We start from the raw sequence: 27,840 nt of genomic DNA on the forward strand, positions 1-27,840 counted from the left end.
AAAAAGAGTTAATCTTCCAATACTAGGAAAGAAAATGGAAAGGGAAGGTTTAAGAAAGTACAGACAAAAATGTTTCTTTTTATATCAGATTTGCCTTTTGCTTTTGTGAAGTATTTATGTTGTTTTGTACATAAGCATACCTTTTTCTTATATTTTTCACTCAATCAGTCGTCATATAAATGATTTCACTCTATTCTTCGTTTTCTCAAAATCACACATATCTTAAATAATAAGACTGAAATAAATAGCTTGTAATACAAGAGACACCATAATAAAGCATACAATTTACAAAGATTGAGACATAAATGTTTTATAAAGATTTAAAGCGTATATTTTAAGAATTCAAACGTAGTTAGACCAATTAAAATTTAGAGTTTTATTAGAAAAAACTATAATTTAAAATAAAGAGAAACTATATATAAAAAAATTATTAAAAATCCTAACCAGCATTCTTCCGACATCAAACGAGCTTGGAAGCTCATTTCTTCTGGAGTAAGGTATGTCGGACTTGAGTAATTTACAAATATGACCCTTGTTTTTGATTCCTAATCCAAAAAAAAAACTGGTACGATTTTTGTTGCTGGTTGTTTTCCGGGGAAAGCAGAGAGAGAGAGAGAGGTTACTTGAATTTTGATTCAATGGCGACGAGAAATCGAACAGTGGAGTTTAGGAAGCACAGAGACGCCGTGAAGAGCGTGCGTGCTCCTCTCTCTTCCTCCGCCGCATCTGCTTCTTCCACCGGTCCCGTCATTGAAATGGTTTCGCTTCTTCCTTCCAATCGATCATCCTATGCTCCATTAAGCACCGATGACCCATCCACCTCTAGGTTTGACTTTTTCACCAATTCACACTCCATTTTGTTTCTGCAAGAGTCTTTCCGCTCTTTAATTTCATATATTCACATGCATAATAGCGATACCCTATGGGTAAGTGCCTTAAACTAGGTGTTGAATGATGTTGGACTTTATAGTTAATAACACCTTTAAAATGTTAGGGATGCGGTTACTGTGGGGTTGCCGCCGTCTTGGGTGGATGATTCTGAAGAAATAGCTGCGGCTATACAACGTGCTCGGGTTAAAATTTCTGATTTAACTAAAGCTCATTCGAAGGCTTTGTTGCCTTCCTTTGGGGATGACAAAGAGGACCAGCGTCTTATTGAGACTCTCACCCAGGAAATTACATCTCTTCTTAGAAAATCTGAAGTGAGGCTGAAAAGACTTTCTGCTGCTAGCGGATCTTCTGAGGATTCTAATGTTAGAAAAAACGTACAGGTAGGGTAATTTTGGTGTATTATGCCTTGCAAACTAATTTGTTCAGACTTTGGCTTTTTCTTCACTGGAGGTTGCCCGTTATTGACTTACTGTTCTTAAGGTCGATATAGGTTCTTTAGCAATTATTTGTTGTGGTTGCAATAAATAAAGTTAGTTAGTGGATAAGTAGATAACCTAAGCTCTGCTTGGTCTCAGTCAGTTCAGGACTCTGGTGACTTTCCCAAAGATATATAAGCTATTGCGTAGAGTTTGTCTTCTATTTGACTATGATTATGAGGCCTTATTTTGCCTTAGTCTCCTCCCATCGTTTGAAAGCCTACTCGGATATTTTTCTTGTTTCTCCTTGCTTTTGATGAGTATTGTATGTGAAGTTATGGCCTATCCTCATTTGAATTTTGTTGTTGGGTGTGTAAGAGAGTTAAAAGAAGGGAAAATGTAGGGTGAAACCCTATTCATGTTTTAATGTTATCAATTCACCAGGTAAAGGAAACAGGGGATACTTAAAATACAAGTATTGGGGTGATGATAAACAAACACCCCATCTTTTAGTGAACATCCATCCAACACCAATGATATAATGCTTTTATTTTAAAATATAAAAGAATTTGTGAAGCATCAACTACAAAATTAAAAATATTTTTTCTTAATAGGTGTTTCATAGGTGTAGGAAAACTTAAGAGTGTCCATGTAAAATTTTCCTTTGACTTAATATATTTTTTCACCTCAGAAAAGTTAGGAAGGGTTTGTGAAAAATCTTCATTTCCCTCCCTCCTTGTAGATTATCCACGCAAGAGAATGGCTAATCAAGCGTTTCCCTTCCTTCTCTTTTCCTCTTATAATCCCTCATCCAAATATACTATTACTTTCATCACAATAATTTTACTGTTTATTTTGAAAATGGTTCTTTGGTGAGAAGTGGTTTGTAAATGGGCGAAAATTTACTTCGATCTTGGTTGCTACAAAAATTTTAGGAATTTATAATATGCCAGTTTTGTTTTGATCTTGAGATTTGTATGACTGGCATTTTTGTATCTACTTTTGGCAGCGTTCCCTTGCTATAGACCTTCAGAACCTATCAATGGATCTTCGGCGAAAGCAGTCAGCATACTTGAAACGTCTGCAACAGCAAAAAGAGGTTGCAACTTTTTACGTGTGGCTTATTTTCTCCCAAAATCTTTATATGCCACAAATTTGGTTGGTCTAATTCTCTGTTTGATAACTCATCAATCTACTTTTCTCGACTTATCGTTTTTTTATTTTATTTTCCATCTATTGTTAGTTCTATCGACATTCAAATGCTTGATTCTGCTGTGTCTGCAGCAGTGGGACTGCGGTGTTATTTTTTGTATTAGTGTTTATGTTGCTTCACTGATGTCTATATTTGTGTGTAATCATGCAGGGTTTTGACGGGGTTGACTTGGAGATGAACTTTAACGGGAGTAAATTTGGATCACGTGATGATGAATTCAGTGATGTGGTATGTGTGTTCCTTTTGGCAACTAATTTCTCTGACAGGGCCATATTTTTTAAGATACCTTATGCTGTGAGTAAACAATTATAGGAGATGTAGGTACTGATGGAGGAGGAGAAAATAAAAACTATTTGCAGTGTGTATTAATGTAATGGTTATGTTACGAAGGATGAACCACTTGTATTTGTACCAAATCCTACACCCTAGTTAATAAAAAAAGAAAATATGAGATAGTAAAAGAGATATAAAACCAATCATTAAGGTGATAAGCAAATATCAAATTAACTTTCAGATACTTACTCTTAATATTAAAGAAAGGTATTATTGATATATTTCATATATTCTAACACTGTAGGATGCATTTATTTTTACTTACCAAGTGATTGTTGGTGATTTATTTTCTTTTCTAGAAATTATTGATGCAAAATTATAATGATGAAAACTGCAAGATTTCTGCCCATGTGCAGTGACCTCTTCTCCTCTTTCAATTTAGAAAGCATGAATTATGAATAAGACATGTAACATGAATACTATATGCAATTGACATGGATATACCTCAAATTTTAAAATTCGTAAGACACGACATGGCTATAATATAAGGTATAAAGTTTAATCTAAAATTAACACATATTGAATTTCCTTGATCGCGATAGAACTCATGTTTTAAAAATGAGCATCATTCACTGTATGCATAATAATAAGCTAAATTTATCCAATTATTGAATTGTCTAATTTGTATTGGCAAAAAAAAAGGATTTTAAAAATAGAATTAAAACCTGTAAAGATGAAAACAATAATATTCAATGTGTTTATGCAGTGTCTATGGATGTGTACAACACATGATTTACTGGCTAGTATTTTGTTCTATGCCTTTTAGCTTTTAAATGTCAGTTTTGAAAAGGGGTGTAGGTTTGTGGAGAAGAACTTCATCATTTCTTGAATCTATGAACATCTGACGATATATTTACCATTTATTTGAATGTGAAATGATGTTTCACTTGAAAGGAATTGCGTGATCCATTAGGCTCATTTTACTCATGATGAAATTTGTCTCTCTGGACAACTTTCTGTCCTTGCAATGAAGTTATGAAATGTTTACTTACATTCTTCTTCATCCTGGATGAAGTTATATCCAAATTAAGATAATGAATGATATTTGTTATTTGATTAACTTCAGGGTTTTAGTGAAGAGCAGATGACAAAGCTAAAGAAAAGTGAGCAGTTCTCAGTGGAAAGGGAGAGAGAGATTGAACAGGTAATTTGAATGCATTCGGTGTGTTGCTTGAAGATTAATCACTATGCTTACCTTGTCTTACTAAGTAAAATTTGCTGTAGGTTGTTAAATCAGTCCATGAACTTGCTCAAATCATGAAGGATCTCTCTGTCCTAGTGATAGACCAGGTGAATGCTCCACCATTGTATAAAATGGATTTATAGAATAAAATGTGACTCATGAAGCTGGTATTCGTGCAGGGAACAATTGTGGATAGAATTGACTATAACATTCAGAGTGTTTCTACGTCCGTTGAAGAGGGCCTCAAGCAGTTGCAAAAGGTTCTGTTTTCTCTCATGCTATTGGTTACTTGAGTAGACTTTACTCAGTATTTTTGATTGCAAATTGGAGTGCCTTTCTTTCGGAATCTTCTGCTGCTGTTTAGCCTGTTATCGTCATTTCAAACATATACTTGTGTATTGCAGGCAGAGAGAACACAGAAAAAAGGAGGGATGATTATGTGTGCAACATCACTTGTTATAATGTGCTTTATCATGCTAGTTCTCTTGATACTCAAAGAGATCCTCTTCTAGTCATATAACAGACCACTTTAGCGGCCAGCAGCATGTTAATTCTTCCGTTCGATGTGAATCAAATTGCATTCTGTTTAAAGATAACTACGGAAATGCGCTTCAGGTATTTGTTCTTAAAGTGCTTGAGCTAACAATTTTGGCTACTTATTTAGAGGCAAGCTGGTATGACATTGTAGAGCATAGCATCGCATCGCACTGCATCGTGTAAACAAGATAGTAGTTCATCTCCCAGTGGCCAATTTTCCTTTAGAAATAAAAAGAAAGTAGTGCTAGATAGACACAATCGTGCTGGAAGGTATTTAAGACGAAAACTTGTATAAATCCAAAAGTCATCATATATGTTAGTCAACTTTTCTTTTTCTTTTTCTGTTCATCTCTTTAAAAGCTTTCTGCCACTGTTTATACTCTGCGAGGGAGATAAATTCAAAATTGTATAGTGACTCAGCATTATGAGTAAATATTATTATTTTTATTCACAGGAGTTGAATATTTTATGGGTTAAAAGTCGAAACTCAGATTTTATGAAATGTTAGCTAAATTCAAATCATTTTTGCACTAAATGTCAGTGAAATTCAAATATTTCAACTAGAAATCAAATGCAACGGGGAGATAGTAACTTGGGTTTATGCTAATATTAATTTTCTTTTATGCTTTACATTTATTACTGTGGAAAATAGTTTTCTTTAGCAAAATTATCCTTATTAAAAATACTTAGAACGTAAATGTAATTCATTCAAGTGTGTTTAACTTTAGCATATTATTATTACTGTATTATTAGAACGTAAATATTTCTACTATATTGTGTTAATTCGTTCTCTAAAAATAACTAAAAAAAAAGTATAGATCCACAACACCTCAAATACTAACATAACATTCAAACGACACTTCGGTTGTATTCCTTTTAATAGTTATTTTGTTTGTGAAAGAATGAGTGAGAATGACATGTCTCTCTCCTTCGAGGGATCTTTGGATAAATGAGGGAGAACATTTGAGGGAGGTGAAATTCTCTTTCTTTAAGATGAAAAATATAATTTTCAAGATAACTTTTTGATTTTTTTCTGAAATTTACAGTCCTTTATCTATAATAAACTAGTAATGATAATAATAATAATAATAATAATAATAATAATAATAATAATAATAATAATAATAATAATTGTAATAATAATAATGAAATATAATATATTTAAAAATAATATTAATAGAAAAAATAATACAACATCTAAATAAAATATTAATAAAAGTTATAATAATAAAATAATTAATTAATCAAGTATTAATTTTTTTATAATTCAATATTTAATTAAAATTATTTTTAATCATTCACATTTTATTTAAAATTAATTACACCTATTAACTTTTACAAAACAAATCATCTATGTTTTATTTCAAATTATTTTTAATTGTATTTCATTTTCTATTAATTTTAACCATAAGGATAAATATGTAGTCTTATTATTATTAATCTTTTAAAATTTTTTTTTTCCACGTAAATATAATCATTTTCAAACTTTTATAAATTTTATTTTTAAATGTTTATTTTTATCTTCAAATTTCTTAAAACAAACAATTCTATTTATTATATTTTCAATAGTTTTTGTGTGTGTTGTATTGTGTTAAATATTCATATTACGAATTACAAATTGGTTGTTTAACAGTAATGAAACATAAATGTAAGAAAATGAAAGAAAAGATGCAATAGACATGAGAATACGTGGAAACTAGAAATATATTTTAAGTTAAATAGAATTTGAGATTGTTTAAAAAGCCATCTGTAGAATTAAAAAACACAAAAGAAAAAATTGAATCGGGAATAATATTTTATTTTAATCGTTGTAATATTTAATCACTAAAGTACAAAAGAAATGAAACATGTAACGCGTTTCTAGTATTTTAATTACAATGATATTCCTTTATTTATTTGATAAAAACATTGTATTAAAAATTTAAATTTTTTTGGCTCCGTGTAACACCTCAAACGGACCAGATCTCTGTAAGAAACTATAAAACGAAAGCAACTTCAAACTTTAGTGGTCCAGATCTATCAACTCCAGCATGAAGTAATTCAGCGGTCACGATCTATCGACCGTTGCATTTAAGTGTCTCAAATCGACCGTTGCACCTTTGTTCGCTACTTCTACTCCCGCTTTTGCCTCCAACTTCAAAATCCACACTCTTAACACGCTTATGTTGAGGCCATTGAGGATTTCCGTTCTCTCACTATTCTTTCTTTAATCCCTCACGCCTTCTAATTTTAGCAACATGGTCAAAACGGCGTCGTCCCCTTCTTCCTCTCCGGTCACCATAACGGTGTCGTCCGGAGGTAGGCGCAGAAGCATGGGACTAACCAGTCCCGTTCCTCGCGCCTCAGTCTCCACCAACAACCCCACTTCTCCTCTTCGAGCTTCCGGCGGAGGTAGGAGACTCTCCGGCACCGGCACTTCCCAAAGCGGTGGCATCGAAGAAATGAACTCCGAGTACGTGACATACACCGTTCACATTCCCCCGACGCCCGACCGCAAGCCCCTGACAATCTCGGAGGACGGAAAAGGAAGCACGAGTTTCATCTCCGGAACGATCTTCACCGGAGGCTACAACTCCGTGACGCGCGGCCATTCCTCCGTGGAAATCGAAGCGCTGCCGAAATCCGCGTCGGTTTGCGGAATGAAGGGCTGCAACGAGGAACCAATGAAAGGAAGCTTGTGTGATCCATGCGAGTGCGGGTTCAAGCTCTGCAGGGAGTGTTACTTAGAGTGTGGAGGGAACAATGTTGGAGGAAAGTGTCCTGGGTGCAAATTGCCTTATAAGTATGCGAGTGATGATGAAGACGATGAAGAGGGAGAAGGGTCTGAAGGTGAGGATCAGCCTCTGCCTCTGCCTTCCATGGCGGAGGTTAAGTTGGACAAGAGGTTTTCTCTTGTGAAGTCTTTCAAAGCGCAGAATCATCCTCCGGAATTTGACCACACGCGATGGCTGTTTGAGACGAAGGGGACATATGGCTATGGAAACGCTGTGTGGCCTAAAGATGGTTACGGTGCTAACGGGTTTGAACCCCCTCCGGATTTTGGAAAGAAAGCGAAAAGACCCTTGACCCGCAAGGTTGGAGTTTCAGCTGCTATTCTCAGTCCTTATAGGTCAGTCACTTTAATTTCTAAACCTTTTTTCACACTTTCTTTTCTGCATTCTTTCTTCTCAACATGCTACTTAGTTGTTGTACCTTTTTTCTTTTAAATCTTGATTTTTCACGTACACGTGGGCTCAAGAATCAGACTCTGAAAACATGTTCAAGAGACCTAGTTTATTTATATGCTAACCATAGCATACCATGTTTCCATGTTTTGGTTGTTCTTTTCTGTATTAACAATAAAAGGGAAAAGTCATTGTTTTGTATATCTACTATCTTATATTAAAGCATTAACTCGCATAGGACACTTGTGATTGCATCAGTTTTTAAATTATGCCAACTTGTAACGATTTCTGTACTTGCCTATTCTGGTTGATGAGTAAATTAGTTTCTAATGACTTCAGGATGCTTATTCTTCTGCGTCTTGTTGCTTTGGGTTTATTTCTTACATGGAGGATAAAACACCCAAACCATGAAGCGATGTGGCTGTGGGCAATGTCTATAACTTGTGAGCTATGGTTTGCATTTTCTTGGATTCTTGATCAGCTTCCTAAACTCTGTCCTGTGAATAGAGTCACTGATCTATCTGTTCTGAAAGAACAGTTTGAGTCTCCAAACCTGCGGAATCCAAAAGGAAGATCTGATCTACCAGGAATTGATGTGTTTGTTTCCACGGCAGACCCTGAAAAGGAGCCTCCTCTTGTTACTGCCAACACCATTCTCTCCATCCTTGCAGTTGATTATCCGGTGGAGAAGGTTGCCTGTTACTTGTCTGATGATGGTGGAGCTTTGTTGACATTTGAAGCTCTTGCTGAGACTGCTAGTTTTGCAAGAATTTGGGTTCCTTTCTGTCGGAAGCACAATATAGAACCCCGAAATCCTGAAGCTTATTTTGGGCAGAAACGTGATTTTCTCAAGAATAAGGTCCGGTTGGACTTTGTGAGAGAGAGGAAAAGGGTGAAGAGGGAATATGATGAGTTCAAAGTGAGGATAAACTCCTTGCCAGAGTCCATTAGGAGAAGATCCAATGCTTACAATGCTCATGAAGAGCTACGAGTCAAGAAGAAACAGATGGAAACAGATGCCAGTGTCTCCGAACCCGTCAAGGTTCCCAAAGCTACGTGGATGTCCGATGGTTCTCATTGGCCAGGAACTTGGGCATCAGCGGAACAAGACCATTCAAGGGGGGACCATGCTGGCATAATTCAGGTTTTTAGACATCTAAAATACACATTTTTTAGCTCATGTGTTTATTAAAATCATTATTCAAGTTTTTAGTTACACACAATCAAACGAATAAAATTCTTAGATATTTATAGTAAAACCTTTTAACATTCTTATGCACCAGAACTTAATTTACCCTGTATCAGGATTTTAGATCCTTTTAAAGTTTTTAATCGAGAACTTGTAATTTTGACATTTTTGTGTACAAAAACATAATTAACCTTGTATCCTAACACCGAATCTTTCGTGGTATTTGTGTAGGCAATGTTAGCTCCACCAAATGCAGAACCGGAATTTGGTGCAGGAACTGATGGAGATAACTTGATTGATACAACAGATGTTGATATTAGGTTGCCCATGCTTGTTTACGTGTCTCGTGAAAAGAGGCCAGCATATGACCACAACAAGAAAGCAGGGGCAATGAATGCCCTTGTTCGCACCAGTGCCATCATGTCCAATGGACCATTCATCCTGAATCTTGATTGTGATCATTACATATACAACTCCTTGGCTCTAAGAGAAGGTATGTGCTTTATGCTTGACAGGGGAGGTGATAGGATATGCTACGTTCAGTTTCCTCAAAGGTTTGAGGGCATTGACCCCAGTGACAGATATGCAAATCACAACACTGTGTTCTTTGACGTGAGCATGAGAGCTCTTGATGGCTTACAAGGCCCCATGTACGTGGGAACAGGCTGCATATTCAGAAGAACAGCTCTGTATGGATTTAGTCCTCCTAGAGCCACAGAACATCGTGGGTGGTTTGGCAAGAGGAAAATTAAGCTATTTCTGAGAAGGCCAAAGGTCTCAAAAAAGGAAGAGGATGAAGTTTCTGTGCCAATAAATAGTGATCACAATGATGATGATGCAGACATAGAGTCCTTGCTTCTCCCCAAAAGATTTGGTAATTCTACTTCTCTTGCTGCATCCATTCCTGTGGCGGAATACCAGGGAAGGCTGCTTCAAGATTTGCAAGGGAAGGGAACACATGGAAGGCCAGTAGGTTCTCTTGCTGTGCCTCGTGAGCCATTGGATGCGGCCACTGTTGCCGAGGCAATAACTGTGATATCTTGTTTCTATGAAGATAAAACTGAATGGGGCAAACGAGTAGGGTGGATATATGGTTCAGTTACAGAAGATGTGGTAACTGGTTACAGAATGCACAATAGAGGGTGGAGATCTGTGTACTGTGTAACCAAAAGGGATGCTTTTAGAGGATCAGCTCCAATCAATTTAACAGACAGGCTCCATCAAGTGCTTCGATGGGCTACAGGTTCCGTTGAAATCTTCTTTTCAGCTAACAATGCATTATTAGCAAGTCCAAGAATGAAGTTCCTGCAGAGGGTGGCATATTTAAATGTAGGAATGTACCCTTTCACCTCAATGTTTTTGATAGTGTATTGCTTTCTACCCGCAATGTCTCTATTTTCGGGTCAATTTATAGTCCAATCTCTCAGTGTAACTTTTCTAGTATTTTTGCTGGGTATCACAATTACACTGTGTTTGCTTGCACTGCTGGAAATCAAATGGTCAGGAATCACTCTACATGATTGGTGGAGAAATGAGCAATTCTGGCTAATTGGTGGAACAAGTGCACACGCTGCTGCTGTTTTACAAGGGTTATTGAAGGTAATAGCCGGAGTGGAAATATCATTCACTTTAACTTCAAAATCAGCCACTTCAGAAAATGAAGATGATGAGTTTGCTGACCTCTATGAGGTGAAGTGGAGCTTTCTAATGATCCCTCCCATTACTATTATGATGGTGAATGCTATTGCTATTGCAGTAGGGGTGGCTAGGACCATGTACAGTCCCTTTCCACAATGGAGCAGGCTAGTAGGAGGGGTGTTTTTCAGTTTATGGGTCTTGTGCCATCTTTATCCTTTTGCGAAGGGTCTCATGGGAAGAAGAGGAAAGATTCCTACCATCATTTATGTTTGGTCTGGATTACTCTCCATTATTATTTCTTTGCTCTGGGTATACATAAACCCTCCTTCGGGGATAACAGAAGATTATATGAACTTCAAATTTCCTTGAGTTTTTAGCAGACGACAAAGTTTACTTGAGAGGTAGATGATGTATGTAGTAGATTAAATTCATTTGAGTTTTAGTTTCTGATTATGTGTGTCTCAATATTCTGTAGGTCAGATGAGAAACGAAGTTACTAACTTCATATGTTGTAGCCTTACATTTTACTGTTAAACATCTCAAATGATTGAGATGGTCTCTCTTCATCTAAATGTATGTTGTCATTATTTCAATAACTGTACTTATAAATTTGATTTTGTTGTTGCGTGCGTGTCAACTAATCGAGATAACTGCAATTTCCTACTGCATATATAATTAATGCAATCACTTCTTTTACATCATGTTTTTAAGAGTTAATCAGTGTCAAAGATAAAATATCTTTTAACTTGCAAAAAAGAGACGGCAGTTTAAAATTTAGTTAATTATCGAAACTTGTTAATCTAAGTTGTAAAATCACATAATTAAACATGTCATGATCTTTTTTTAAATTTTTGGGATTTTTTTATATGTATAATTTTATTTGTAATTAATTATATTTTTTAAAGATAAGTTATTTTAAATAGCTCTAAGAAAGCGACATGCTTTCGTTATATGATCAGTGTTATGATTACATACATTTTAATACCACTGAATATTATTAGTACTTAGATTGTGACAAAATATAAATAAATATACTAAATTTTAAAAATTTAACCACATTTATCGTTTAAGGTGCAATCTGTCTTTAAAGAAGATAAAATTCCCTTAAAGTGAAAATTTTAATCAAGAAATTTGAGGGAGAAGATATGGTTTTAAAATTTTTTATCAAAATTTCTTCTGTAAATTTGCTAAACTAGTGTAATTTATTTTAAATTTATCAAAATAAATAATTATTAAAAAATTATAAATGTGAAAAAATATACTTTTATTACACTATTTGATTGATGAAGACATTTAAGGACGACTCAAGGGTGGTCTAGAAGGTTTTAAAATAGAAGAATGAGACTTTTTTTTCTTTATTTAAATTTTTTTTTATCTAAACTTATCTATTAAATTACTGTAATTAATTTTATTTAACATTTCTTTAATATATAATAAGACTGAATGATTTAATTTTTATTAAGATATAACTGATTTTAAATAAGTTTTATCATCTTTAACTTTCAATAACTCTTTTAACTCTTTTATGTTGGAGTAACTGATACTTTAATTTTCATTACTTATTTCGTTTGAAATTTCTTTTTCATTATTCACTATAAAAACTAAATCTTAACCTAGTTAATAATTCTACAATTCAAATAAAGCAAAAATTCCATTTTCTCATCAAAATATATGCAATAAAATATTTTAAACTCATAAATCATAAAGTTGCCAAAAAAATATTAGACAAAAAAAAACACATTTCTAATCCTAATAAAATTCAACAAATAAAATAAAAACAACATAAACATAAATAGAAAAAAAATATAATAATCAGAGATAAAAAAAATTGATACATACAATAAGGATGCGATTTTTATTTTTACTCTGTTACAGTTTAAAGCAAAATAAAGAGAAAATAATTATAAAAAAACAAATATAAAAGAAAGAAATAAAAAAAAAGTAAAATATAAAAAGAAATTAAATTCCTCAAAATCAATCTAACATATATTTTGTTTATATAATTATTTTTGCAAAATTTTAAATTTTTATATGTATTATATACTGCTTAAATTTTAATTATTGATTTCAGCAACATTTTTTATTAATATTAATTTTGAAATAACACATTTTTAACAAGGCATTTTCAAGAATGTGTTTTAACTATGTTTTTTCCAAAATTACCAAACTTTTAAGTTTAAAAAGGTTACTGCAATAAAAACCATAATTAATAATTAAAGTTTGTTTATACATATAATAATCTTCCATGCATCAATGTTTTATGAAGTGATGATGTGTTTGCATGATTTCACTTGGAAGAAAACCGTGTGGAAGAACTAAAATCGTATCACGATTTCATTGTAAATAAAAAATAAAAATAAATTAAATTATGTGTAAGTTACACGACTTTTTCAATCATACTGAAACTTTTTGTTATTTTAACACTTCACTTTGTAGTTGCAAGGTCGTGTCACATTATTATTATTTTTTAAAATTATTCATTTTGATAAATTTTAAAACAAATTGAACGAGTTAGGAAATTTACCCAAGAAAGCTAGCTCGCACAAGAAAGATGTTACACCGACAGCTTACCAAATGAGAATTTGTATAAGTAAAAAATTTCATTTCGTGCTTAGTGTGCAATAATTGATGTAGTCTTTTAGACACCTAATTAGGACGAAAGACCTATTTGTCATTGGCTTAAACCACAATGTTCATCTTCAGTGACAAACTACGTTGTCATTTTGCCACAAGAATATCGCACTAAGATATGACCAGAAAACAAGACTAGAAAACAAAACCATTCAACCCTACAAAATTTATAAGATAAAATTTACACCTACCTCTTCCAGTTTCCCCAGCACCAAGCTACTTTCCTTTACATTCAACCCTTTTCCAATAAATATCAATAAAAATATCTGCATTGATAAAATTAATCTGAATGGAGGTAGCTTTACCCTCTGAAAATTTATTAAGAAAATGTAAAACCATTCCAAAGTGCCAAGAGTCAAGAAGCGTGAATGAAATCAAAAATCAGACCTCAAAAAAGTCATAAGAAATCCATATTCGGTAGATGGTCTGTCGAGAGAATAAACTATTACAACCAGACTGGTCAGTGCTATTAAGTAACCTGTGTTTGGTCTCATCTAATGCCCTTTATCTCCACATCTCATATCCGCCAAAACACGTATATATGAAACCAAAAAGTAGTGTTTGCAATTTGTGAATATAATAATGTCAACTAAAAAGAAAACTGATCTTTCACCTTTCGCCTGTAGCTTTAGCTCCATCACTAGACATGTCCTAACCCTTTATTAGAATGTACATTATCCCAACCTCAACGCAGAACTAAAGACTTTATTCCCCACTTTAGTTTAATACCCAATTATTATATAGCAACAGCTAGCAGTGCTGAAAGCCAACCTACCTAGCTCACATTTTTTTTTTTAAATTTATCATAAAACGGACCAATAAAAACCTTCAAAAGTTTAACTTCTAAAACTTAATTCTTACAGCAATAAAAATTTGCAACAGAGAACTTCTAAATGCTAAATTCTTAAAAACTTTATTCTCGTCCAAGGGTAAAAAAAGGCAATCAATTCTTAGCGACTGCAGTTACTCTGGCAAATGGCCCCTTACTTTCCAGTTTTCACAACAAAAACTGTCAAAAAAGTGTTACTCTGGCAAATGGACCCCAAACATCTCAGTGACAGTGAAGAAACACTTAAGAGCAACAATGATACCTGGACCCCTCATCCAATAGTAGCAGATGTAACAATATAACTTAATTTGTTCCATTCCTAGCTATCATAATACAATCTTTTATATAATTTTTTATTAATAAATGAAAGCATCGAACAATGTCTGGATTGAGGAATAGGAGTAGGACCCAGTTTTTGTTTCATTAGTTGTAGGATAGAAAAATGTGGAAGCATAAATCCAATGATGGAAAAGAACACAGAAGACAGAGAATTGCCAGCTATGCATACGGTGCAAAGGACAAAGCGAGAGTGACACGCTATGAGAAAAGAACACAAAGGTTGAAAGATAGGTAAAAATGTTCCGCCACTGCCACCGAAGCATGGTTCCCTTAGACTAGCTGCCAACACAATCCAAAGGCAGAACCTCTCCTTGGATTGTTCTACTGCCTAATTTAGCACCGCTGCCGGCCATATTGGATGCCACATTTAGCCATCAACTTCTATTTTAGCCGGTAAGCACCACCAGCAGCAAACTCTCCCTCTCCCCCATCACAGATAAAAAAGGTAACAGAATAAAATGCAAACCACTCTATCCTTAGATTCGCGAATCCAGGAAAGGTCATTCAGACCCACAATAAATTGAATGTCCACAACCAACTACTCATTCAACATCCTGGGCGACCCCCAGCCAGAACAGTAGTACTAACAACATTTACAAATTCGACTTCAGCTTTTATAAACTTACACTTATAAACATAGTGCTCTTTAGAATCCATTTTTTTACATAATAGATATTATTTTACATAACTTCATATTATTTTCTTGTTTTTACTACTAAGACTAACTCAAGCTCATATATCATAACTATTAATGGATTCGAAGTTTTTCTTGTTTTTACTCTTGAATGCATTTTCTTTGCGAGACCACCTTGTTCGAATTCTGACAGCCAAATACTGAATACAATACAGAATAAAAATTCTTATGGATACCATACCAGCTCTATGAACTCAACTCCATTGGTATAGATTCAAGAATAAATAATCCACACAACAATTTTCAGTTCACACTTGGGACCTAATTGTCACCAATTACTAATAAATTAATAGTACACCACTTTATATACAAGAAGAAATCGAAAGATCTACCTTTTCTTTCTTTCATTTACGTTTATTTTCAAGTGAGGAATGGCAGAAAAATAATAGAATACAAATGACAGAAAAGGCATCTACAGAAGAAATACAGGAATAATAATAACATCTAACTAGGCAAATGATGGCAGAGGAGCAAGAAATTGAGTGTAATATGTATGTACCAGGCAATAAAAATTTAGTTAAAATGGAGATTGTGCGTACAAGTCAAAGGGAGCCCACAGAGAGTCGAGAGGGCAAGGACGTTTGGAATGTAAACGGAGCCAGGGTTTTCCACTACCGGACCAATGCAACAAGCTAACCGGACCAGGGTGCAACCCACGACAACTACCCTTCACGTTATCCCCGCCCAAACCATGCTGGTTCCATCGGTGCTCGATGGGCGCCACATGTCCCGCGAACACCAGCAAAAACGGCGGCAACGAACCCAGCTCGTAGATCCGATCACTCTTCTGAATCTCCATCCACCTCTCGATTTTTCTCGTGTACCCCTCCTTCCTCCACTTCACCAGATCCATCACCATCACCCCCGTGTTGAAGTAACATGCCCTCCGCTGCGCGAACGTCCCCGCCAAACTCGGCTCCGACCAGAACCCCGCCGTGAAGTACTTCGTGAAGTTCGCATGGCAGTACTCCGGCGCGCCGATGGCGCGTGAGCCCAGACTCGCGCTCCAAAGCTTGGCCACGTCGTCCACCACCACCAGATCGGAGTCCAGGTAGATAACTCGCTCCACGCAACTCTCGAGAAGGTCCGCGAGGTAGTTCCTGGCGTAATTGAGCGGCTGCTCCAGCGCTTGGCGCACGGAGGAGGAGATCAGGTGGGAGACAGTGTTGGGATCGAAGTAATAGACGTTGAACTTCAAGTGCGGGAAGGTGGAGTCCACCAGGGCTTGAAGATTGGTGTCGGAGACGAGGAAATGGAAGAAGACGTTCTCCGGACAGAGGGCGTGGCGGAGGATGGAGTGCACGGCGGCGATCGAACCGCGGAGATATTCGACGTCGAGAGTTATGGCGACGTGGACTAAAGAAGGGTCGCAGACTTTTGTTTGGGCGGAAACCCAGGCGCATTCGTGTGCATTACGGAAGGGGAGGGCTTTCCGGAAGGAAAATCGGTGGGAGGATCTAATTGCTTCGGATTGGAAAGACGGGGAGAGAATGATAAGAACAATGACGAACATTGCGGCGGAGAAAAACCCCGAAAATCTCGTAATCCCAAACATGTTTTTTTTTTTTTTTTTGGTTTTGTGGGTTTTGCCCCCTCCTCCGCTAGGGTTCAGGTTGCGTTTAGAGTGTGGATGAATAATCCATGTGAAGCAGTGGTAACGTGCGCACGGTGGCGCTTTCTATTATCAGTCTGGTTGTGTTGTTGTTGAGGCCATGTGTGAGTGGTAATGGTAATGTGGGTTGGTGTTGAAGGGAAAGGAGGCGATAAGGGAGCGACAGGGAAAAAGGTGTCTTTTTTTTTCCAGCTTGGCGATTGCGGTTTCCACTTTCCACTTTCCACCACTCAAATGCACTGCACTTCACTGCTCCACCCTTTCCACAAACAACACTCTTATCATTCTCTTTTTATATTCTCCCCATTCCTCCCCGCCTATACTATTTTCAAATCCCTCTTTTTCTCTCTTTTCCAAAATTCAAACATACTACTAAATACAAATCATTTTGCTCAAAAATCATCTTCACTTAAGTAAATAAGTAAAATACATATAATTTAATCTCAACCCTTTTCTAAATTTTTAAAATAATACATTTACAGAAATTACACGACACTATCACCCTTTCAACTCTTCAACCTTAGACCACCATTAGAAGAAGCATTTTAAGGTCAAGTTTATTGGGTAAAAGAATAGATCCAAAAACATACTTCTTCTTTTTTTGGAATATACTGTTTTCATTTGTATTCATTTAAATAGCCTATGTCTCCTTTTATTTACTAAAGTATACCATCCAATGGCGGAGCTAATAAATCAAACCCATCTCTTTCTTTGTTCAATTTCTCAACATTGGATCTGGGTTTACTTTGTAATCGTCATGGGCTGTAGAATTTTAATGTGGGAGTTGCTCTCTCCACCCCCACACATCTCTTCCTCCACCTCCTCTTTACTTTTTTGCCCCTTCCTTCACCTTTCCTTTACTATTTTGCCCCTCAGTAAAATTTTATTTTTAAAATTATTGCTTTTTAATTTTATTCATTTATAACATATTTAACTGATAACCTACGTAGTTCCTTGTATGAATAAAATATTTTTCTGCTTGGTGATCGTGAAAAGAATTATCAAGCAATCTTCCTCTTGTTCTCGGTACAGTAGGTGATGCAGTGCGTTTATAGTGCAGTGCGTTTATAAAAACGAAACGAAAAAGCAACGCTGCCGGATGACATCCTTCAACGGATGTCAACATCCGTTTAAGGCGAAACGGATGTCGACATCCGTTTTGCTAATAAAAAACATGTTGTAATAAAAAACGGATCTCGCGTAGCCATCAATTCTTTTTCCAACTTTGCATTCTGCAATGAAAGTTTTGTCACTTCCCCAGCCAGATTTTTCAGTTCCACAGCAGCAGCAGAGGCCAGTTCTTTGGCATAAGAAGCTTCTTCAGAGAGTTTCTGATTCTGAACACGCAACCCACTATTCTCTTCTGACAAGTGAACTTGCTCTAGTTTTAGCTTTTCATGTTCAATTTCCTGAAAATAGGGAAGAGAAATGGCCATTTAGTACAGGATGAGATGGGAATACAAAATTATATAAAGGGAAAAACCAACAAAAATATTCAACTATACTACTACAAAAGAAAATCTACCTGGGATTGTATTTTCTTTTTCAACTCATCAGCGTGTTCTCCTGATGAACACTGTTCAGATGACGTTAACAATGTACCACTAGTAGCTGTTGCAAGTTGCTGCTCTAGCTGCTTCACCTTTTCTTGCAACTCTCGGTTTTCAGAACACTGTTAATAAAAGAAAAATTGATGAGGGAGACTACCAGCACAAAAACTTGTATTTTTGATGAAGTTACATCTTCCTTAATTTCAGATAGGGAAAACAAAAGGAATGGTTGGCATAACGATCCAGGTAGACTTGCTTACCTCAAAAGTGGAAAAAAGGCCAAAAAGTAAGAAAAAAGTCAGACAAATAAAAGAATGTTAATTAAACCAGTTTATTCACTTCCATTGCCAATTAGATTTAATGTATTGTAAGCGAATGCGACTTCTGTGGAAGATCATCCTTCCATACTCTTTATTAAGTTCCATCATTAAGGAACCAAAATGAAATATAACACTCTCTAGGCAATGCCAATGTTCAATTCATCTTAAGTAACTCTATTGGCGAATGTATTTTGCACCACGGTTTGGCTAAATTGAAATATGTGATTGCAGTCCCAGTTAGATAAATGTCCTCCCAAGGATGCTCTAGCTTGTACACGTCTCAATCACCCAGGGCATTGACATCAGAAAAAAGGGAAAAAAAAAACAACAACTTGGCCTAGATATATACTTTTTGTTAGTTACTGGTTTCATCTTAATTCCACATCATCTATCTATCTGAGAAACTTATTTAAAAGCATGAATTGAGGTGTGATAAAAAAGAAAATTAAAAAAAAAACACATTGTAACAGAGAAATTGAGTTTACCATTGTCAATTTTGTTCTACTGATCAATTCACCAGCATGTGTTGATTCAGTTATAGTACTGCTAGCTGGGGAGAACTCTTCATTCCATCTACTAGAAGATCTTTTATGATCAGATGACACCGCAGAAGTATCTTTCTGACTCTCATTTTCAATCAACACACCATCAGGCAAGGCATCCGGTTTCTGAAAAAAAAAAACACGTTCTAACGTCTTTGCCACTTGGTCCATAATGAAAGTCTAATTTGAACATAAGGGCATTCAGGAATGGTTTACATGAAAGCCCCTGTGCATGTCCAATAAGAAATGAGTTACTAAATTAGTGCGAGGAAACAAACACTGGAAATGAAAATTGAAAACGATATTAAAAAAAAATTTGCTGTAATTAACTGAAGGATGCTCACATCATCCTCGCCTACAGAATGACTTCGTTGATGGTTGGATACATTAGTTAGATATCCAGGAATTGCATTCTTTGACGAAACAAGAATGAGTTTGGTTAGCCTCTGGATCCTACTCATAAGAGCAGCTTTGGCTTCCTCCTCTTCTTCCAATCTTGATTGCATTTTCACTTGACCTTCCTCCAACTACGCATATAACAGAACAGAACAATTAGAAAAGCAAAGATTGTTACAAATCATAGATAGCGTGTGTAAAAAGTAACAACTAACAGTAGAAATGAATATCAGGATAGCTAAAAACCTTTTGCTTTAAGGTCAAAATTTCCTCATGATTGACACCAACTAGCATCCCTTTCTTTAGTTGATCAAGTTCTAGTTTCAGGACAGAAATTTCTCTCTGGTACTTCTTAATTAGAGATTTCTCATCAATAATCTGTTAAAGAATTCCACAATGAATAAGCAAACTTTCATGCTTATAGGTATGCAATTCGATAGATATCACAAACTTGAGCCAACCTTGTTACGGGAAGCACATATTTCTACTCGTTTTGCCCTGCTGGCAAACTTCAAGGTATTATGAGTTTCCTCCATATTGCTGGACGCTGGAGTTACTGTGCATATAAGCTGAAATTTTCACGTTACAAGAAATTTTAATGCGGTGCCTAAACACAGACAATCTAACGGTGCAGGGACAAAATGCAAGAAAGGAACCAGAATACACATACCTTACTAAAAAACCACATTTAAATACAATAATAACTCTATAGAATAAAAGAGACAGAAAAATATACTTTAAACATATAATAATTGAAAATGCTGTAGAACCCAAAACTCACTGAATCATAGACAAGGCTAGCTACTGCAACAATTGTTCTGGTTCTTCTGCCACCTGCAATAAGCCACATATGACATCCTTCAACGGATGTCAACATCCGTTTAAGGCGAAACGGATGTCGACATCCGTTTTGCCTTAAACGGATGTTGACATCCGTTGAAGGATGTCATCCGTCCAGAGGCGTTGCTTTTTCGTTTCGTTTTTATTTTATTTGTTTATTTTATTTACAGTAATTTATATTTAAATTTATAATTTTAAATGTTATATATGATAAACGGAAATGGAGAAATGGAGAAGAAGCTTTACGGAAGAGAAAATGATAAACGAAAATGGAGAAATGGAAAAGAAGCTTTACGGAAGAGAGAAAGGTAAACGGAAATGCAAGAGAGGAAGAGGTGCAGAGAAGTAAATCAGAAGTTTTAAATAAATTAAAATATTAAAATAATAAAAATAAAAAATTTTAACTTTTGAGGATATAATTGTCATTTTAGAAGGATATAATTGGCATTTTAGAAAATTGGGGAGGTGGAGGAAGAGATGTGTGGGGGTGGAGGGAGCAACTCCCTTTTAATGTGGACCTAAAATTTGGAAATATATTTTGAAACAACCGGTCCAAAATTCTTTGCTTATTCAAATTCTAGAAGGTATTCCTGGTCCGAAAATACATTTCGAAACACTCAAGTAGGAATAATAAAAAATATTTTCAAAACATATTTTGAAATGTATTTTCGAATTCAAAATAATTTTCAAAACATTTATTTTGAAAGTTATTTTACATTTTGAATGTATTTAAGAGTTTGAAATATATTTTTAAATCCAAAAATACCTTTCAGAACTTATGAAATATAAAATAAAATTGAAAAATAGGTATTTCGAAATGTATTTTTGAATTTAAAAATATCTTCCGAATTAAGGGTTCCATAACGTATCTCTTACCAAAAGATTTTATAAATACGTGACTTAGACTTTTTATCTTCTTATTTTGTTCTTCTATAACTCTTTTTAGAAGATGGTAGAATACGTGAAGGTGGAGGAGGTGGTGGAGTTTGGTAGTTCCCAAGAGATATAAAAGGTGGAATTTGGGGTGAAGGAGGAAACAGAGAAGATATACGAAAAGGTGAAGATGGTGGTTCATAGAAGGAAGAATGGAGGGAGGGAGATATGCGACGGAGGGGAAGGAAAAAGGAGAGAGGGAAAGATGGAAAAGAGAAAGTAGCCTTAAGGTTTTTACTTTGACTTAGGGGTAAAAGATTTATTACATAAGTACAATATAAACTAATCATGCATGTCAATAATAATATAATTTTTTTATTGTTGTAAATAAATTCATATTGGATTTCTATGAATCTCCTATTTTATTTATTTACTTTTGACATCACACTTTTGACACAGAATAGTTTCTTTCTTAACTTATTTGCTTAGTTCTAGATTTTGCCACCCAACACTTTTATTTCCATTTACATTTTTTCTTTCAATCTGCCTTTTTTACGCACATTTTGACATTAAACTTTAATGTTTACACATTTTTACCTTGTTTTTCAAACATTTTTCATTGTGTTTTAGCCACTGTACATAATAATAACAAAATGACATTGTTTTATATAAAAATATATATAATAACGTTATACTTTAAGAATACTAAACATTTTATTATATAAAAAATGGTCATAATAACACTTGAAAATATGAAAAACATTGATGTAAAATCTACAAGAAACGAATAATGAAGTAGTAGTTGTTTTTTAAAATAATGATAACTGAATGGTAAAATGTGTAATTAACACAAAACCAAACTGGACTTTTTCTCATGAAATGTAGTTTAGTTTTTGTTTTTTGATGAATCAATATATATATATATATATATATATATATATATATATATATATATTTATATAAAAAAGATATTGATGTCTAACAGCATTGAGAACGAGCTCTAAGTATACGTTTTTGTATAGTATGAACCGAGCGATTATCAATCACATTTACCAAACGATCGCTACGCCAAACTAAGCGGTTATCAACCACAGTGATTGAACGATCGCTACGTCAAACCGAGCGATTATCAACCACAGTGATTAAACGCTCGCTACGCCAATTATAGCAACAACTAGCAAACAATCGGCTATACCAAATGTTCATCAATTATCTTGCAATTGACAGCGCTCGTCAAACCTTCGTAAGCAAAACAAGGCGTTCGACAAAGGTCAAGCGATATTACAATGCCAAGTCAATCCAATCATGCCAGAATCAGCGCGCGCCCAAATGCATTTAGTGAAGTTGGGCCAATTAACCCAACACATGTGGATCAATAGTCCAGGTAGTCCAGTTAAAGAAGAAATAGTCAAAAATATCTAACTGTAATAACGCAAGTTACGGGGCCAACTAACCAAATATCAAGACTACGTGGATCACAGGCAAGTAACTGGAATTACCAACTGACCGAATTTTAAGGTAATCAGTTTATTTTATTTTTAGGTTAAATACAGAAGAACCTTAGGAGAAAAGGTACGTTTTTCACTCTAAGAAAAGGAGATTACATTACGAGAGATTCATTAATAAAAGAACAAAAATTTTGTCACTCATATATGACTTTAGCATCGGAGTATCTTCGCAGGTACCTTCCACAGTGCGAGAAGTGCGAGTAAGTATACGAGAAGTAGAGGAGAGATTACAAATCATCAACAAGGTTCGTATCTCGGCCCCAAGGATTATACTGAAACAATTTTCTTATGTCAAACTCTTCACTATATTTTTAAGACATATCAACAAGTTATAATATATTACTTCCTCTCTTTTATAATGGTGAGTTTTTGAATAACTTTTTTCTTCTTTGTTTACTTTTTTTTTATATTTCAAAATAAAATAACTTATTTTGAAGCATACTTTTAGTGTAAATAATACAGTGAAAGAAACTTTAGTTATGATAAAAAAAATGTAATAAGACACTAAAATAAGAAAATTTACATAAAATAATAAATAACATATTTAAAATTATATTGTCATGTTTCATGGACTGACATGGGTATCAACCTGCATCGGATGATTTCTAAGTCGCCATTTTTTTTCTTTTCAAACCATTACTGTTTATTGGGCCTGGGCCTGGGCCGCACATTCCCCCGTAGATCCTCGTTTGGGTCAAGACACCAAATGTTAATGGCTAAAGCTTCATGCACCCTCATCAAATTTCAACTCCCATCCCAGCAAACCATCCCGGAAAATGTTTTCCGTAAAAGAAGGGAATCATTGATTTCTGAAAAAAAAAATTCTGGAATTTTCAAAAAACTTTTGGTATCACTTCAAAAAAATCTCTTATAAATAAAGATATCTTATATATAAGTATAAACCTATGTTTCGACGTGAGACTTTGTTTTCAACCAAGCCAGATCTAATGGAACAACCTAGGTAATTCATGTAATTCGTGCAACTTTATTAAAATATTACAACCTAAAACCGAAGAAAAACAAAACAAGGATTGGAAGCTGAAAACAAGTTAAGGCCAGTTTAGCGTTTAAGAGACTTTTCTTTTTAAATTTTGATACATTTATCTAAATTATAAAAATATAGGTGTGTTTTTTTTTTTCTTTAACATATTGTGTAAAAAAAAACTGTAAAAGTAGTTTTTTTTTTTTTTTCAATTATACTATTTGCATACAAATCCTCAAGAATCAAATAAAGGTAAAAACATGTTCTTGTAATTAAAAAGAAATCATAAGATCGTGGTAACCATTGTGGTGACATGGTTGGGTGTTGGATCTCGGGGTAGCAACTGTCCCTGTGCCATAATCAAGGACTTGTACATATGAACGATCATCTTCTGGTCGTACTCCTTCGGCGGTGGGCCCCTCTCGAAGCCACCTCTGGTGGAGGTGGAGTCGGCGCCGTAGCCGACGGCAGAGGCAGCGGTGGAGCTAGCGAGACCCAGCATCATCCTCATGTAGGCGTCTCTGACCCACAGCACCAACTTCTTCGGGGAAGAGATTTTGCGGATTTTCATCTTGGGATTGATCTTTATGCGCCATCTCCTTCTTCTTCGGTTCTCTCCAAGCTGAACCGTTTCTCTCTTACGCCCTTCCAACCCATGCAGTCTTTGGTATCCCCATATGCTTCTCCTCCAATACTTCTTCAACCCCCCTGAGATACCTTCCATTGTTATACCAAACCAACCCAACCAAAACCAGAAGAGAAAGAGCTACCAGTTAAGTAAGAAGGGGAAGCAATGAAGTTCGCCACACGTTGATGCTCTTTATATATTCGCTACAAATATAGAATAAAAGGAGCGAAGAAAAATGATAAATAATACACTGTACTTGAATAAGAAATAAATCATGTAACATGGATAAGTTAACCAACATTTACCCTTTCATTATTTAGCACTTTTTAAAATCTAAAAATGATTCTGCTTTTTATTTTTTGTGGCTGTTCGCCTTAAAACAGTACTATCAGAAAGAAAAAGGTGCATAAGATGTTCCATTTTATTTACGTATTCGTATTAGATTGCTATGTTTTCTTTTTTCAATACTAGGATCATATGATCTTGCACACAATGCATGCCTTCATTCCACTAATATCAGCACTTTCGTGAGAAAAGCTACTTAGTATAATGTTTACGTCACGTAACATTTAATAATAATGATGATTGTGCTAATATCATTATGATTATAGTTACCATAGCCATATACTTGAAGTTAATGCAAACTTATGATGGTTCCAACTTAGAAGAATTTCTTAGTGTTCTAAAAAGATTGTGTATCAATGTCACAACACATTCCATGAATAAGGAGGGTTATAAATAATAAGTATAGAGAAAGAGTGGTTGTCTGCGTAGTGAATATTAAATCAAGTATACCTACTTGCAGTTGTCTGCCTAGGAGAGATATAATTTCAGTATGCATCCCATGTTCTTTTCTTTCTTTCTTTTGGAAAGTTGAAGAAGGCAATTAATTGAATAAAGTGATTAGCTCATATTAAAGAGAAAAATAATATAATCAAGACATTGTAAATAATTTTTAAATTATAATTTTTTATCATAATTAATTTAAAGCCCCTACAAACTTTTATATCGAATTATGCATAAGTTTTGAAATAAGTATAATTATACCTAGAAGTTTTAGTGTAACTTATCTTTTTCTTTATTTCTTTATGTTATATCAAGAATGTATAATTCTTAATGTGACGATTGACAGTAAATAATCAGCATTTAATTAGCGAATGCACTTATAAATAATATTGCATATTTATGACATGATAGGTATTTTTTATTTAATGTTCTTAAACGCGTTGGTTTGCAGATTCTTGGATGAAGACATCGATGCATCGATTTTTGAGAAAGAGTAAAAATGAGATAGAGTGTGGGGTAGCTTAAAGTTGACTTTTGAAGAGTGATCTTCCTTAATATGCTTCTACGTCTTTCGGCTGGTGGTTGAGAGACGACATTTTCATATTTTCTCCATTTTTTCTGTTATGGGGAAGTCCTTGTCGTTTTCTTTATAAGCTTTTTTAGTGTCAATTTGCATTTGGAATAAACAATTTAAAATATATTGCAACATTGTTTTAAAAATCCTTCTCTGTTTATTAAAATACGTTGATTATTGTGGTTAAGTAGAGGTTGAGACGAAAAGTGAGAAGGCACCTCTAAATGAATTAATGTTTGGCGTATAATGTAGGTATAAGTGTATAAATGCGGTCGGCATGCATGTGGAAGTATCAATTAATTTGCAGCGAGTTGCGTTTCATATGGGGTAACTAGTTACTTTTCCTTTATTAATTACATCGTATCTGCAAACCAGATTAACCAGTTTCCAATAAATGCCTTTCTCCAAATTTTTCTGCAGTACTGTTTGTGAGTAAACATCATTGCAAAAACACGATTTACCACATATACATTTCTTTGTTCTTCATCTTATACAATATATTTTTAATCTCATTTTTTAAAGGTATAAATAAAATATAAAATAAATAAATCAAATTTTATTTTATTAGCTAAGTTGATTTAAACTTAGAATTTAATATTCTATAATATTTGAAATATTTAGAATTTATAATATTTGTTAAATTTATTATATCATTCGTTGTTATTCAATCGTTATCAAATTGTTATTATATATTTCAGTGTAGAAGAGTGTATTAAAAATACAAATTAACTTTATGAATAGATTTTATAAAATTAAATAAATTTCAAATAAAATTTTACTACCTTGATGCTTTCTATGTTAATATAAAATATCATTGATTAGAATTACAAGTTGAGTTTCTGTTTCGTTCTCTGTGAAACTTTATTTTCTTAATGGTTCTTTCCTGGAAACTGGTTTTGTCACAGCACACTTAATGAAAGCTATCCCATTGTGTTATCCCACCACCACCTTATGAAGGCTTTTCCAGCAACGTTATCAATCCTCCTCTCTTATCGCACCACTATTCCTTTGCATAATGCTTTAAGTTTTAGAAAAAAAGATTGTTGTTGTAAAGCGGAATACAATATTGACTAACAATGATAAAATGGATCAGATCTGATTGATATGTGGTTGTTTCATTTTTCACCTCCAATTATTTTATTTTATTTTTAAATTTTAAAACTATCTTTCTCCAATTCAAAAAATCCTACACTTTCACTTTTTTTATTAATTGAATTTTGAAATTTGATGAAGAAAAAATTCTTCATCAATTGAAATTTGATGAAAAAAAATTGTAACATTTTAGGCTATTTTTTGAAAATTAGAGATGCATGATGAAATGATTGGATCGGAGATGTAGGGTGAAACGATCTTGGTATCCTTGTCAATCCATACAAAAAATACCAAAACAGATATTTCAAACCAACTCATGTCTCTTTCTGTCTCCAAACAAAACAACTAGACGCGACGCAAGCCACCACTACCTAAGAAACATGTTGCAAGCAACAACCAACCCCACATGACGTGGTGCGAGGGAGAGAGATCATGAGAGGAGGAGCGTCTGACGCCACCCATCACCGACAATTTCTATAACAATGCCAATTCGTATAACAACTATAGTACTTCTCACATTTATCCCTTGTTTTGTCCTGATTTCTCTAGTTTTATTTTGTGATTGTCCTTATTGTATTGGGTTATGATCTTAGCAAAAATACAAAGCTTCTAACAAAACATTAACACACCACCCATTATCATTCCTTCCCGTTATGAATTATCAGGCCAGCTAGTTAGCTTGCCAACTTGTCCTATGGTAGGATGAGTTCTATCTTCCATCCCGTTTTCAAGTTGCAGGCCAGCCTAATCCGATCCATTTTTGTGGGGCCAATGGTAGGATGGCTTAGGCTAGCCTGTTTTGTCACATATTCTTCACCCTACAACTCCTTTAGTCTTAGTATCATCATTAATAATCTCTTATGTATAATATCATTAAGTTGAATGCCTAAAAAACACTCAAACGTTCAAATAGTTGTTGGTCTCGATTATTGTAATAAATGCAAATGATTTAAAAGTATTAAATATTTCATCTACATGTTCTATTTGTAGTATCCTTAATGAGTTTTTACCTCTTAGGAGGCCTAATGTCACCTAATGATGTTTTAACCTTACATTGTGTAGTAATTTGTGAATCATCTT

General features: G+C 34.5%; 3 protein-coding genes and 1 pseudogene across 3 annotated transcripts; 2 read left to right on the forward strand and 2 right to left on the reverse strand.

Annotated features, from left to right (window-relative positions):
- Positions 1–436: 436 nt before the first annotated feature.
- On the forward strand, positions 437–5,024 carry LOC124842167 (syntaxin-43-like). The gene is made up of 9 exons (XM_047318600.2): positions 437–497; positions 605–826; positions 995–1,271; positions 2,317–2,406; positions 2,671–2,748; positions 3,920–3,997; positions 4,078–4,143; positions 4,216–4,296; positions 4,441–5,024. Exons 2-9 carry the CDS (start codon positions 639–641, stop codon positions 4,546–4,548), a joined length of 966 nt encoding a protein of 321 aa, XP_047174556.1. The 5' UTR covers positions 437–497; positions 605–638; the 3' UTR covers positions 4,549–5,024.
- A 1,662-nt stretch (positions 5,025–6,686) lies between these two features.
- Positions 6,687–11,182, forward strand: CSLD5 (cellulose synthase-like D5). The gene is made up of 3 exons (XM_047318577.2): positions 6,687–7,682; positions 8,077–8,881; positions 9,158–11,182. Exons 1-3 carry the CDS (start codon positions 6,811–6,813, stop codon positions 10,931–10,933), a joined length of 3,453 nt encoding a protein of 1,150 aa, XP_047174533.1. The 5' UTR covers positions 6,687–6,810; the 3' UTR covers positions 10,934–11,182.
- A 4,064-nt stretch (positions 11,183–15,246) lies between these two features.
- LOC124842161 (putative galacturonosyltransferase-like 7 pseudogene) lies at positions 15,247–16,980 on the reverse strand (annotated as a pseudogene).
- A 6,228-nt stretch (positions 16,981–23,208) lies between these two features.
- Positions 23,209–24,505, reverse strand: LOC124842100 (uncharacterized). The gene is made up of 2 exons (XM_047318515.2): positions 23,982–24,505; positions 23,209–23,507 (listed from the first exon to the last, which is right to left on the reverse strand). The coding sequence occupies exons 1-2, from the start codon at positions 24,402–24,404 to the stop codon at positions 23,436–23,438; spliced, it is 495 nt and encodes a 164-aa protein (XP_047174471.1). The 5' UTR covers positions 24,405–24,505; the 3' UTR covers positions 23,209–23,435.
- Positions 24,506–27,840: the final 3,335 nt, after the last annotated feature.

Source organism: Vigna umbellata, chromosome 5, assembly GCF_029865625.1.
Source record: "Vigna umbellata cultivar VRB3 chromosome 5, Vumbellata_1.0, whole genome shotgun sequence".
Lineage (NCBI taxonomy): Eukaryota > Viridiplantae > Streptophyta > Magnoliopsida > Fabales > Fabaceae > Vigna > Vigna umbellata.

Excerpts from the sequence above, each read along its gene's own strand:
- LOC124842100 (XM_047318515.2), bottom strand. The coding sequence starts at position 24,404 with ATGGAAGGTATCTCAGGGGGGTTGAAGAAGTATTGGAGGAGAAGCATA. Across the intron at positions 23,508-23,981 it reads CCAACCATGTCACCACAATG|AAATCAATGATTCCCTTCTT; the intron begins GTTACCACGATC and ends TTTTTTTTTCAG.
- LOC124842167 (XM_047318600.2), top strand. The coding sequence starts at position 639 with ATGGCGACGAGAAATCGAACAGTGGAGTTTAGGAAGCACAGAGACGCC. Across the intron at positions 2,749-3,919 it reads ATGATGAATTCAGTGATGTG|GGTTTTAGTGAAGAGCAGAT; the intron begins GTATGTGTGTTC and ends GATTAACTTCAG. Across the intron at positions 3,998-4,077 it reads GGGAGAGAGAGATTGAACAG|GTTGTTAAATCAGTCCATGA; the intron begins GTAATTTGAATG and ends AATTTGCTGTAG.
- CSLD5 (XM_047318577.2), top strand. The coding sequence starts at position 6,811 with ATGGTCAAAACGGCGTCGTCCCCTTCTTCCTCTCCGGTCACCATAACG. Across the intron at positions 7,683-8,076 it reads GCTATTCTCAGTCCTTATAG|GATGCTTATTCTTCTGCGTC; the intron begins GTCAGTCACTTT and ends TAATGACTTCAG. Across the intron at positions 8,882-9,157 it reads ACCATGCTGGCATAATTCAG|GCAATGTTAGCTCCACCAAA; the intron begins GTTTTTAGACAT and ends GTATTTGTGTAG.